The 13,084-nt window shown below is 57.5% G+C and overlaps 2 protein-coding genes across 3 annotated transcripts; both read left to right on the forward strand.

Annotated features, from left to right (window-relative positions):
* Positions 1–649: 649 nt before the first annotated feature.
* Positions 650–7,706, forward strand: E2F4 (E2F transcription factor 4). 2 transcript variants are annotated; one of them, XR_010747000.1, is made up of 11 exons: positions 650–845; positions 1,258–1,367; positions 1,507–1,668; positions 1,989–2,032; positions 2,738–2,799; positions 3,020–3,317; positions 3,803–4,015; positions 6,392–6,439; positions 6,651–6,695; positions 6,795–7,129; positions 7,214–7,706. XR_010747000.1 is itself a non-coding variant. In XM_066349247.1 (10 exons), exons 1-10 carry the CDS (start codon positions 711–713, stop codon positions 6,908–6,910), a joined length of 1,233 nt encoding a protein of 410 aa, XP_066205344.1. In that variant the 5' UTR covers positions 650–710; the 3' UTR covers positions 6,911–7,706. The 2 variants fall into 2 exon arrangements, 1 of the variants encoding a protein (XP_066205344.1); XM_066349247.1 differs by having other exon boundaries at positions 6,795–7,706.
* A 205-nt stretch (positions 7,707–7,911) lies between these two features.
* ELMO3 (engulfment and cell motility 3) lies at positions 7,912–12,428 on the forward strand. Its single transcript, XM_066349517.1, has 20 exons — positions 7,912–8,173; positions 8,322–8,362; positions 8,449–8,521; positions 8,705–8,755; positions 8,958–9,127; positions 9,213–9,312; positions 9,416–9,567; positions 9,649–9,727; positions 9,853–9,903; positions 9,987–10,109; positions 10,204–10,335; positions 10,439–10,540; positions 10,641–10,749; positions 10,858–10,994; positions 11,100–11,263; positions 11,369–11,481; positions 11,568–11,672; positions 11,757–11,839; positions 11,922–12,008; positions 12,096–12,428. The coding sequence occupies exons 1-20, from the start codon at positions 8,096–8,098 to the stop codon at positions 12,306–12,308; spliced, it is 2,163 nt and encodes a 720-aa protein (XP_066205614.1). The 5' UTR covers positions 7,912–8,095; the 3' UTR covers positions 12,309–12,428.
* Positions 12,429–13,084: the final 656 nt, after the last annotated feature.

The following is a 13,084-nucleotide window of genomic DNA, read 5'->3' on the forward strand; positions in this document are numbered from 1 at the left end:
GCTTCTCATCTCTCTCCCTTCTACCTGTCCCTCTCTCTGTTTCTCTCGCAAAAAAAAAAAAAAATAAAAATAAATAAATAAATAAATAATTGTAAAAACTATATATTTAAAAATATGTTTGCATTTGCTGAAAGTGGTTTTTAAGTCCATGGCCTCTGAGTACTGCAGTGTGGAGAGAAGAGAAAGATGAGTTTGGGATCAAGGAAGGGGGGTGGAGTTGGAGAAGAGGACAAGCTAGATGTAGTTAGTGCTTACTGTTTGGCAGTAAGTGAGGTACCATAATAGGGTAGGTGACCCCAAGACAGTGGGGCAGCTTATGCGAGCAGGACTGGGGAAAGATATTGGGTTTATTCAACAGCATGGTCTCATCTGCTGAGAAGGGGTTGGGGCACAGTTAGTGGACTTGGGGCAGGTTGGCCATTGAGAAAGGTTTCCATGGCTCCCTCTCCTTTACTGCCAGGGCTCCGAGGCGAGTCCCGTGATTCCCGGGTTGTTTTCGTCCTTTTCGGCGATTGAACATTTGCTGATGTCCCCAAAATTTGCGGCCGTGCCTGCAGAGAGGAATTGCTCCAGGTTCCCTAGGAGAACGCGGGGCGGAAGCGGAAGCAGCGATGCTGGCGCCGGCGGCTGGGCGGTGAGGAACGGAAGCGGAAGTGGCGGCGGCGCCGGCCTGGCCTGGCCTGGCTAAGGGGAGGCGGCGGGCGGGCGAGATGGCGGAGGCCGGGCCACAGGCGCCGCCGCCCCCGGGCACTCCAAGCCGGCACGAGAAGAGCTTGGGACTTCTCACTACCAAGTTCGTGTCGCTTCTGCAGGAGGCCAAGGACGGCGTGCTTGACCTCAAGCTGGTGCGGCCTGGGCTAAGGGGCGACGGAGGGATGATGGAACAGGCCAGAGCCGGTAGCGGGAACCCTCGGAGCGGCCCAGCGAAGCCCTCAGAGAGCAGACCGCCATCTGTGTGGGAGGCATAGAGTTGTTTCATTCATTCGGCTGAGGCTATTGGGTGTCAGCCATGTGCCAGTCTCTGGGCTGCAGGTGCTGATCCTCGTGGCCCACCGTGCCTGGGGAGAAGAGCATCAGAACAGCAGTTCAGTTTGCACTAGCCCTCTTTACGCTCTGTGGTCCTGAACTGCTGTAATGTCTGGGAGGAGGGTTGGGATCGTCCACCCCCTTTCCGGACCGCTCCATACCAAGTCTTAGGATACCTGAGGGCAACCTGAGAGTGGGGCCGAGCATCCTTCTCTCTGTTCTCTCTGCCAGGCAGCTGACACACTAGCTGTGCGCCAGAAGCGGCGGATTTACGACATTACCAACGTGCTGGAAGGTATTGGGTTGATCGAGAAAAAATCCAAGAATAGCATCCAGTGGAAGTGAGTGGGGACACCTGGGAGGGCAATGGGATTTCCTACCTAGAAGGATTGGGTTAGGGGTGGAGGGTACAGGAGAGAGCAGGGGCCATAGAACCCAGAATTTCTGGCAGCTCCTCTCAGCTCTCCTCCCTGGGCTCAGGGGTGTGGGGCCTGGCTGCAATACTCGAGAGATTGCGGACAAGCTGATTGAGCTCAAGGCAGAGATCGAGGAGCTGCAGCAGAGAGAGCAAGAACTGGACCAGCACAAGGTGTGGGTGCAGCAGAGCATCCGGAATGTCACAGAAGACGTGCAGAACAGCTGATATCCTCCTGGCGGTCCCTGCTCCTGGGGTGTGGGCAAGGGGCCCTCTAGTCCAGCTGGGTTTGCTCTGTGTTGCCCTGGGTTCTGTTCCTCTTGGAAGGATGGTCCTGCAGTTCCTGGCCAGGCCTCAGTCTCCTGCTTCCCTCTCAGAGCCCCTCCCCCACCAGTCTTGGCCTGTGATCCTCCCCATCTAGACTCCAGGCCCCAGGACTTTCTCTGAGAGCTTGTACGTTAGACTTCTGCTAAAAGAAGTGAGTCTTTTTTGGTCTTCTATCTGTCACCATAGGCAGGGCATCAATTGTTCTCCTTAACCCCCACACCTTGGCCTATGTGACTCATGAGGACATCTGCAGATGCTTTGCTGGTGAGCAGAGCCTGAGTGGGGGGAAGTGGGGGTGGGTCTGGGCTGAGCCACAGTCGTGAGCAGTGGGTTCAGTACCCAAAGAGAGTTCCTGGGGCCTTCCTAAAGAGGAATCAGGCCGGGTAAGTCCTGGGTTTGAGGATCGCTGGGACCATGTGGAAGCTAACCATACATAAGAATCCTGGACTGGGTCCCAGAGTCAGTCCCCATCCTCACTGTGCTTTGGGTTTGGCTTCTCTGGTGTGACGAGCATAAGGGGGACGGTGTGTGTACATGTTCATTTGTGCATGCTTATATGCAGAGGGCAATAATGCCACTTCTGACCTGTAGTTGGGTTAGTGGTAGTGTGGGCACAGGAACTGTTCCTTCTACATCTTTCATTCCTCAGACTGGTCCTGGGGAAGGGAGGTTGGCCTTGGCCAGAACACCTACAGCTAGGAAGCAGCTCTCAGTTGAGGAGTGGAATGTCCTCGGTCAGCAATTTTTTGCTCTATGTGTTTGGATCCAGATTTTCTGGTTACTGACCCCTGGGCTCTTGGAGGAAGAAAAGCTTTAGTTCTCGGCCCCAGCTACTATGGGAGATGGGTGAGGCCTACTGTCTAGCTCCTCAGAGACCATGATCTTCCTCCTTGCTCCAAGGGACAGGAACCCCCATTCTTAGCTCAGATTGAGCCCCTGGGCCCTGACCCATCCTCCTTCTTATTCTAGGAGACACCCTCCTGGCCATCCGGGCTCCATCTGGCACCAGCCTGGAGGTGCCCATCCCAGAGGTGGGTGCTCAGCTCAGGCAGACTGGGTTGGTCAGGGGCGGGTGCTGGCTGTGGAACCCGATAAGTCCCGGGTGGGGCAGGTAAGGGGAGGCCCGAGGTTTCGGGTTATCTAGGAGAACGGGCAGCCTGGGGTGGGAGAGGACGATGTGGCTTGGGGTCAGGCAGAAGCCAAGCCTGTTTCCAATTCCACCTGCCTCCCAACCCCGTCTCATTCCTCCAGGGCCTCAATGGGCAGAAGAAGTACCAGATTCATTTGAAGAGTATGAGTGGCCCCATTGAGGTGCTGCTGGTGAACAAGGAGGCATGGAGCTCACCACCTGTGGCAGTGCCTGTACCGCCACCTGAAGACCTGCTGCAGAGCCCACCTGCTGTCTCTACTCCTCCACCTCTGCCCAAACCTGCTGTGGCCCTGCCCCAGGATGCCTCACACCCAAGTAGTCCCCAGGTGACCTCTACCACCTGTCTCCCTGGCAGCACCAAAGCCCAAGGGATGGCCAGTCAAGCAGCTGAGATCACAGGTGAGGCATGAGCATCTGGTGATAGTGTGATCTCTGGGGCCCAAGATACACTACCTCTGTGTTGTGGAATGCTATACTCAGAGCTGGAAGAGACCTTGTGGGGGTTCTTTTCCTGGCCCCCAGCTGGCCTCCCCTTGCTGTGACAAGGGAGCCCTTTTTAACAGGGAACCTCTGACTGTGTGAAGGGGCATTAGTGGTGGCAGTTTCCCCCAGGTCCACCTCTGTCTCACATGCCCAGGCAGCCCCTCTTGAAATGTGGTCACAGAAGCCATGTTGTCCACAAGTCTCCCTGTTAAAGTCCTCATGCGCCTGTTTCCTTCAGTACTTTATTTCCAGGTTACCTCTTTGGGGGTGACTGGCATTGCTAATTCTCCCTGGGCCCAGGAATCAGAGCTGTAGTCATCCTGGCCAAGGGTTCTGTCACTGCCAACTTCAATATCCCACTTCCTGCCTCTAAGTGACTGGGTTCTGGCATGTGGTTGCAGTGAGTGGCGGCTCTGGAACTGATAGCAAGGACAGTGTTGAGCTTAGCTCACTCCCGCTGGGCCCGATGGCACTGGACACCCGGCCACTGCAGTCCTCGGCCCTGCTGGACAGTAGCAGTAGCAGCAGCAGCAGCAGCAGCAGCAGCAATAGCAGTTCATCTGGACCCAACCCTTCTACCTCCTTTGAGCCCATCAAGGCAGACCCCACCGGCGGTGAGTACTTGCCCCATCAGGAGTGAGGAGAAGTCAAGACAGAATTGGGGCTGGAAACCCAGCTCTCTTATCTCCTTAGCCAGAGCTGGCCAGTAGAAGGGCCAGCCCTTACCATCAGCCTTGCCTAGACCAGAGCTCTGCCAGCCAGAGTGAGGAGCCTGGTCTTCAGCATCAGTGCTGGTGCCCCTTTGTCCTCCTTACTGGTCTGTCACAGAACTCCCTGGCCCTCTCTCAAACCCTTTCTGCCACCTTTGGACTTGAGTCTCAGAAGGTGAAAGCACTCTCTTGGGGAAGAGGCTGTGGTATGGCATTTATTTATTTATTTATTTATTTATTTATTTTTAAATTTTTCGGAAGTTGGAAACGAGGAGGCAGTCAGACAGACTCCCGCATGCGCCTGACCGGGATCCACCCGGCACGCCCACCAGGGGGCGATGTTCTGCCCATCCGGGGCGTCGCTCTGCTGCAACCAGAGCCATTCTAGCACCTGAGGCAGAGGCCACAGAGCCATCCTCAGCGCCCGAGCCAACTTTGCTCCAATGGAGGCTTAGCTGCGGGAGGGGAAGAGAGAGACAGAGAGGAAGGAGGGGGGGGGGGGGTGGAGAAGCAGATGGGCGCTTCTCCTGTGTGCCCTGGTCGGGAGTCGAACCCAGGACTCCTGCACGCCAGGCCGACGCTCTACCACTGAGCCAACTGGCCAGGGCCTGTGGTATGGCTTTTAGGCTGCACAGGTGGGCAGCACCTTGCCAGGAGAGGTGATATTATCTGCCTGGAGTCCCATCTCCATCCTGCAACTTTAGTATTTGCTTCTTCCAGGACTCGTTCTCTGCCCACAAGCACTGCTCTCCTCTTCTCTGTCTGGACTCTGACAAAGTCATCTCCACTCCACTTCACATCTTGGTCTCTTAGTCGCCCTGGCTGCAGCAGTCAGGACCTCTGCACTCACCCCACACACCATGCTCGTGATAAGTGGCCCAGCCCTGCCTGCCAGCTGCAGTGGGTTTCGAGGCTTATGTGCTCTTATGCTCTCTTGCTCCATATCGATGCCTTTCCCCCTTGTTTGGCCTTCATGATGCCAGCTCTTGGAGCTTCTCTCTCACTGGCGCTTCCTTAAACATGGACACTTCCAGGTCTCTGTCCCGTTCCACACCTGTGAGGGCTAGGTGAGCCCACACCTCCGTCTTGCCTAGGTCATTTGCCTGAACTCCACACTCATGTCCACGTGCCTTCCTCTGCACATCCAGTGGGCACTTCATTCCCATGTGTCCTCAACGGAAACTTGCTTTCCCAGTTCTAGCTCCCCAGCTCAGGTCAGCTACTAAGTGAGTTCTGTTGCCGACATCTCATATTTTCTACTCTCAGGATCACTGCCAGCCATCTCTTTTAAAATTTTCACCATTTTCCTCTTGACCACAGCTGACAAGGATCTGTCTGAAACACAGCCTGATTGGCACTTCTCTGTTGACAAAAGTACTTTGAATGGCTTCCTAAGGCCTGCTGGATAAACCCGACTAGCATATGGCATCCCTCGTGATCCAGCCCCAGCCCTTCTCTCCAGCTTCATTCTCTTCTGCTTCATGTGCACTTCCTCCCAGCCAGACCTTTGTAGCAGGGTTGTCACTGTGAAGCACTAGTCCTTGTTGAAGTGTCTGCCTCTTCCTTTGCCAGGTGACCCTACCAGGTGTGATGTCTGAGCCTGGTACTGAGGAAGTGCTCAGTAAGGGTGGGTGGGCATAGATAGGGCATTCCCCAGGTAGGGCATCCTCCATCGGACAGGGTGTCTGTCCTCCATCAGACAGGGTGTCTATCCCTCCAGCAGACAGGGTGTCTGTCCCTTCAGCGGACAGGATATCCATTCCTCCATCGGACAGGGTGTCCTTCCATCGGACAGGGTATCCCTCCATCGGACAGGGTATCCCTCCATCGGACAGGGTATCCCTCCATCAGACAGGGTATCCCTCCATCAGACAGGGTGTCCTCCATCAGACAGGGTGTCCCTCCATCAGACAGGGTGTCCTCCATCAGACAGGGTATCCCTCCATCAGACAGGGTGTCCCTCCATCAGACAGGGTATGCATGCTGAGACAAGAGAGTGAAGGAGTCTGCTTGCTTTCCTGCAGCACTTCTGAGTTCGAAGGGCTTTACCAGTTACTGCAGTGAGCCTTTGGTACCCTGGGCTCAGTGCTGAGGAATTTGGGTGAACAAGGGAGACTGACACACAGTGCCAGCTAGGCTTGTTTGTGGCAGGGCCTCCCATCTTTTCAGCTGTGTGGAGCCCTAGGGTGGGTGGTATAGGATCTGAGGAAGTTGGGAACTAGAGTGGGACCATGCTGGACCTCTGTGCCCTTGAGCATGAATGACTTCTTTGTCTTTCAGTTCTGGAACTCCCTAAAGAGCTGTCAGAAATCTTTGATCCCACACGAGGTAGGGCTGTGTTCCTCCTTGGGGTTAGGGTAACAGGAACAGTTTATTGGGTCTTATAGCTATTTTTTTGCCCTTCTGAGGACCTATGGTTGTGGTTGGTTCCTGGACAAACTATAAAAGTTCCTGGTTTGGGGGGAGGGTCCCCTTCATGGGCTTTGGTGGGTGGAGAGGTAGGAGCCAGAATGTAACTGAGCTCTCCCTCCTCCCACAGAGTGCATGAGCTCGGAGCTGCTGGAGGAGCTGATGTCCTCAGAAGGTGGGTGGTCCAGGAAGGTGGGGGGTGAGTGTGGACTGGGGTTTGGGTGGCTCTTGGGTGGGGCCTTGGCCCCAGGCCTCAGCCTGGTGCTCTCTGCAGTGTTTGCCCCCCTTCTGCGCCTTTCTCCGCCCCCTGGAGACCACGATTACATCTACAACCTGGATGAAAGTGAAGGTGTCTGTGACCTCTTTGATGTGCCTGTTCTCAACCTCTGATTGATGGGGACATGCCCTGTGTGGCTGGAACACAGACTGTCTAACCTGAGGGCTGCTTGGGGGTCTCCCCACACCGCACTCCTACACAGCTTGAGAGCCACAGGCTCCCGACTTCCCCAGCCTTCCCTCACGGCACAGTTCTGGCCACAGCCCCCGCTCCTGCCCCGACACAGACACCCACCCCGGTGTTGCGCTGGGAGAGCAGGAGGGAGGGGCTCAGTGCCCTCCATGGTGGAGCCAGAATATTTGCCTCTCCTTTTCTGGAGACTTCCCCCACATTGTACTCCTTGTACCCTTCCTGAGCCCAGGCTCTGCAGCCACCCAGTGTCACAGGAGGACCCACCTTGACTCCATAGGGTAGCCTGTCTAACTCCCTGCCCGCTCCTCCCCCTCCCGGGAGGGAAGCTGAGGTGGAGCTGGGCACTCCCAGCCACACTTCTGGCCTCCTTCACCTCTCCCTGCCCCCTTGACCCTAAGGCTCCTACTGGGCCTCTCCTGCCCTCCCCTTCTGCCTGGCCCTTAGCTCTGACATCCTGTAGGTGGTGTTGGGAGGGGGGTTGCTAACAGGAAGGAACAGTGATCTCTAGTTAGGAATCTGGGCAGGTGAGTCCCTGAGGATTGGCCCTATAGTCCTTGTTTATTCATTTACTTTCATTTAGAGTCATTTGCAGAGATTTAGAAAGATTTGCAGTAATGAATGGATTACTATATAAAGATTATTTTTATACTTTTTACAGCAAAATAAATTGTAATATTTGTACAGTGTCCAAGCGAATAAAGATCATGCCTAAGGCTATCTCTGGTCTGGTTCTTTTGGGGCCCCTCCCTGGGGCTGCTGGAATGCTGGTGGGACTGGGTGGGTCACCTTGCTGGAATAGGAGGTGTGGCTACGCTAGCAGCCCGCCCTCTCTGCCCCCACCTGCCGCACCTTGGGGCGGGGCCACCTCGGCGGGGCGGGGCAGGGCAGGCAGTCCTCCTACTGTCCCCCCCCCCCACCCGGAACTAGCCTTGGCTCCCTCGGGAAGGCCGCGGCGCCCGGCCAGGAGTGGGGACCTGGGTAGAGAGTACGGGTCACGGGCATCAGGCCGCGACAGGACGCCCTTGTCCCCAGGGGCCTAGACTCAGTGCGCCCTTGGCAGGAGTTGGCACAGTTTGAAAGTTACAGGCACCCCGCCCCGCTGGACCATGGCGCCCCCACGGGACGTGGTGAAGATCGCCGTTCAGAAGCGTGACGCCATCCCGCAGCTCATCCAGCTGGACCAGGTCACCCGGCCTGTCTGGCCAACATTCATCTCACCACCCACCTCTGGGTTACGCCATTCCCCCTGGAACAGCCCCCCCTACCCCTTCCCCAGATTCCTCCCCAACTCTTCCTCACACCTGGCTCCGTGAGTGACTTTTTCACTTGCAGGCAAAGCCCCTGGCGGCTGTGCTGAAGGAGGTGTGCGACGCGTGAGTGCAGGCGTGTCAGGCCAGGGGTGGGGGAGCGTCGAGGGTGGGGGTGCCCCTTACCTCCCTCACTGAACCTCTGCCCGCAGGTGGAGCCTGACTCACTCTGAGCGCTATGCCCTGCAGTTTGCTGATGGGCACAGGAGATACATCACCGAGAATGTGAGTCCCCTCTCCCATTAGGCCCCTTCTGATTCCTGATTCCTGGCCCTGGTTCATCAGACTCCTTATCCTACTGGAATGTGATCTTGCACCGTGTTCCAAATCCTCCCTCACTGACAACCCCAATTAACCAATCCTCAGAGCCTTTCTTGACTTCTCTCCCTTTTCTGCTGTCTTCTCCAGAACCGCTCCGAGATCAAGAATGGCAGCATACTGTGCCTCAGCACTGCCCCAGTAATACCCCTCCTAGTCCCACCTCATTCCCTGCCCCCCCTGCTGTGCCTCCTTTCTGCCCCCTGCCCCTCTACCCCAGGTCTGGAGGCCCAATCATATCCCTGCTGTGCTCTAGTGGACACCCTGGTCCCCACACCTTCAGTTCCCGCTTCTTCCCTCCACCCAGCATTCTCACCTTTGCTTCTGCTCCTGCCCCTGCCAGGACCTTGAGGCTGAGCAGCTTTTGCATGGGCTGCAGAGCCGGAGTCCTGAAGGGCGCCGGCAAGCCCTGCAGCAACTTGTCCTGTTGGCCCCAGACATGACCTTTGCCCAGGAGGTCATCAGCCGAGATGGGCTTCAGAAGCTAGGCACCATCATTGAGGAAGGGGACGAGTGAGCATTGGGTTGTGGTGGGTGGTGGACATGGTGGGGCTGAGGGTCCTGATCTGGCCCTGCTCAGCCCCGGATGTCCCCCCAGCCTAGGGGAGGTGCTGGCCCTCACACTGCAGGTCTTCTTGGAGCTCATGGAGCACGGCGTGGTGTCCTGGGAGACGCTCAGTGTCCCCTTTGTTAGGAAGGTGGGTGGGCTTTTCTAGGGACAGCAGGTAGGGGCAGTGGAGTGGTATCAGGCTCTGGCCGTGCATGTTGGTCAGGTGGTGACAACCCCTGCCCCTCTTACAGGTGGTGTGCTATGTGAACATGAACCTGATGGATGCGTCTGTACAGCCCCTAGCCCTCAGGCTGCTGGAGAGTGTGACCTTAAGCAGCCCTATCCTGGGCCAGCTGGTCAAGAGTGAGGTGCCACTGGATAGGCTGCTGGTGCACCTACAGGTGTAAGTGTTTGGGGGTGGGGTACAGATGTGAGGAGCACAGCCGGATCCTGGATGGCCGGTTGAGCCCTCTTCTTGTCCCAGGATGAACCAGCAGCTGCAAACCAAGGCCATGGCACTGCTGACAGCCTTGCTGCAGGGGACCAGCCCTGTTGAACGTAAGGTGAGTGTCCTTCTGGTAGATGGATGGGGGCAGGAGCTGTGAGTACTGTGCTCCACTCTGGGTCTACTGGGTGGGTGCTTATGGAGGGGCTACATCATCTAAGCCCCCTTCCCACCCACCCTCAGCACATGCTTGACTACCTGTGGCAGAGAAACCTTCGCCAGTTCATCTATAAGGTAGGAAGCCCTGGGCTAGCAGACCCCTCCCACTCCTTTCCCAGTGAGCCCATGCTCACACTCATGGACCGGCTGTCCTCCAGAACATCATTCATAGTGCAGCACCGCTGGGTGACGAGATGGCTCACCACTTGTACGTACTGCAGTCCCTTACGCTGGGGCTGCTGGAGCCGCGCATGCGCATGCCACTGGACCCCTACAGTCAGGTGGGTGCCTTTGGGTTACACAGGCTGGGGTCAGCTGGAGCTTGGTCTTGAATCTAAGATCATGACACACACACCCCCAAATGTGGACCACCAGGAGCAGCGGGAACAGCTGCAGGCTCTGCGCCAGGCTGCCTTTGAGACGGAAGGGGAGTCCCTCGGTGCCGGGCTGAGTGCTGACCGCCGTCGTTCTCTCTGTGCCCGCGAGTTCCGCAAACTGGGCTTCTCTGTGAGTGACCCTTACCCAGCTCCCCACCCCTGCCTCAGCCCAGAGCTGCTGTTGTTCCAGAGGGCCGGGGCCCCTCCTCAGCTTCCTGTCCCTCCTTCCTCAGAACAGCAACCCTGCACAGGACCTGGAGCGAGTGCCCCCTGGCCTGCTGGCCCTGGACAACATGCTCTACTTCGCCAGACACGCACCGAGTGCCTACAGCCGGGTCAGTGGCGGGGCAGTGGGCAGAGAGGGATGCCCGCCTGTGCAGGATCCCTGTGGCCTTAGCTGTGACTCCGCCCCATTCTCTGCTCCTACCACCCCAGTTTGTATTGGAGAACAGCAGTCGTGAGGACAAGCATGAGTGCCCCTTCGCCCGGAGCAGCATCCAGCTGACTGTGCTGCTGTGTGAGCTGCTCCACGTCGGGGAGCCCTGTGAGTGGGACTGGGCACCGTTTGTTCGGGAACGGGGGACGGAAGGGCAGAGAGGGCCAGGGGCTTCACATACTTCCTCCCTGAGCCCCTCCTGCCCCCCTGCTCCAGGCTCCGAAACTGCCCAGGACTTTTCGCCCATGTTCTTTGGCCAAGACCAGAGCTTCCACGAGCTCTTCTGTGTGAGCATCCAGCTGCTGAATAAGACCTGGAAGGAGATGCGGGCCACACAGGAGGACTTCGACAAAGTGGGTGGGAGCGAGCTGGGAGACCTGAGTCAGGGCAGGGGGGTGGGGCTTTGCCGGGTAGAGGCCTAGAGCTCAGACCCCGAACTGAACCTGGGGTCACCCCAGGTCATGCAAGTGGTTCGGGAGCAGCTAGCCCGCACACTGGCCCTGAAGCCCAGCTCCCTGGAGCTCTTCCGAACCAAGGTGAACGCGCTCACCTATGCAGAGGTGCTGCGCCTGCGGCAGACCGAGCGGCTGCATCAGGAGGGCACGCTGGCGCCGCCCATACTGTGAGTTGGTGGGGATGGGTCTTAGTCCTAGCCCCCACTTTCCCTGGTGCTCCATGGGCCTTGTCCCAGGTCACTTGGTGTGAACAGACCCCTCCCCCGACCCAGGGAGCTTCGGGAGAAGCTGAAGCCAGAGCTCCTGGGCCTGATCCGCCAACAGCGCTTGCTCCGCCTCTGTGAGGGGACACTCTTCCGCAAGATCAGCAGCCGAAGGCGCCAAGGTTGCTGAGTGGGCAGGGGGGCAGAGAGCTTCTGGCTTGGGGTCAAGGCCCCTCTCATCACTCCTTCCCTCTTCTTGCTGCCGCAGACAAGCTGTGGTTCTGCTGCCTGTCCCCCAACCACAAGGTGCTACAGTATGGGGACGTGGAGGATGGTGCCAGTCCGCCTGCCCCCGAGAGCCTCCCAGAACAGCGTAAGGAGGGCAGGGGCCCGGGCAGACCACTGCATGCCTCGGGACCCCTGGGGCCCAGTGGTCAGCCTGGCCTTCTTCCTGCAGTCCCTGTGGCTGACATGAGGGCACTACTGACTGGCAAGGACTGCCCCCACGTCCGGGAGAAGGGCTCAGTGAAGCAGAACAAGGTGAGGGCAGTGGAAGCCTGGGCTTCTTCCCGCCCGCCCCACTCTGCCCTGCCCCCTGCTCAGTGCCCCTTTGCCTCCCCAGGACCTCTATGAGTTAGCTTTCTCAGTTAGCTACGACCACGGGGAGGAAGAGGCCTACCTCAACTTCATCGCTCCCTCCAAACGGGAGGTGAGTGTCTGGGCAGGCTGAGCTCAGATGGGCAGATGGGCAGGGGAAGAGACTGGCAGGCCCTCATGGAGCTGACCCCGTCCCCAGTTCCACCTGTGGACAGATGGGCTGAGCACCCTGCTGGGCAGTCCCATGGGCAGTGAGCAGACACGGCTGGACCTGGAGCAGCTGCTGACCATGGAGACCAAGCTGCGTTTGTTGGAGCTGGAGAACGTGCCCATCCCTGAGCAGCCACCTCCTATCCCCCCACCCCCCACCAACTTCAACTTCTGCTATGACTGTAGCATCACAGAACCTTGACAGGCTGGCTAAGGGCTGCAGCCGCTGCTGCTGTGGTGGCCGTGAGAGTGAAGGATGGAGACGTGCAGGTGCCCTGAGCAGCGGAGGTTGCAGCAGAAATAAAGTCTGCTTGGCCCTTGAGTACGTATCGAGTCAGCTGTGACCCCTGGAGGCCAAGTCTGCCTTCAAACTTAGCTGGCAAATGAGATGTGGGGTATCAGGCCAGGGCCACAGGTTGGGGTCACAGACCTGGGCAGCTCCAGTTGAGGGGCTGGTGTTCTGGAGGGTGGGGACAGTGCTGGTTCTACAGAGAGGGGTGGCTGTGTTTGGTGGGCACCAACCAAGAGAGGGCTGGTGCTACCAGCCAGGTGAGGGAGAAGCAGCAGGGAAGGAGGCATCCAAGTGGACCCCTTCCTTGGCCTGCTCTGTGTCCTTTGTGTGACTTGGAGGCCCCTAAGTGAGAGGTAGGAAAGGAGAGATGGAGAGCTGGGCCTGCTTTGTGCTCAAGGGCAGACTTAAGATTCCAGAAGACGCCTGACCTGTGGTGGTGCAGTGGATAAAGCGTCGACCTGGAAATGCTGAGGTCGCTGGTTCAAAACCCTGGGCTTGCCTGGTCAAGGCACATATGGGAGTTGATGCTTCCTGCTCCTCCCCCCTTCTCTCTCTCTTCTCTCTCTCTCCCCCTCTTTCTCTCCTTTCTAAAAAAATGAATAATAAAAAAAAAAAATTAAAAAAAAAAAAAGATTCCAGAAGATGTCTGCAACTGGTGGGAGGATTTTTTAAGTGAGAGGAAGGGA

Source organism: Saccopteryx leptura, chromosome 9, assembly GCF_036850995.1.
Source record: "Saccopteryx leptura isolate mSacLep1 chromosome 9, mSacLep1_pri_phased_curated, whole genome shotgun sequence".
NCBI classification, from domain to species: Eukaryota; Metazoa; Chordata; class Mammalia; order Chiroptera; family Emballonuridae; genus Saccopteryx; species Saccopteryx leptura.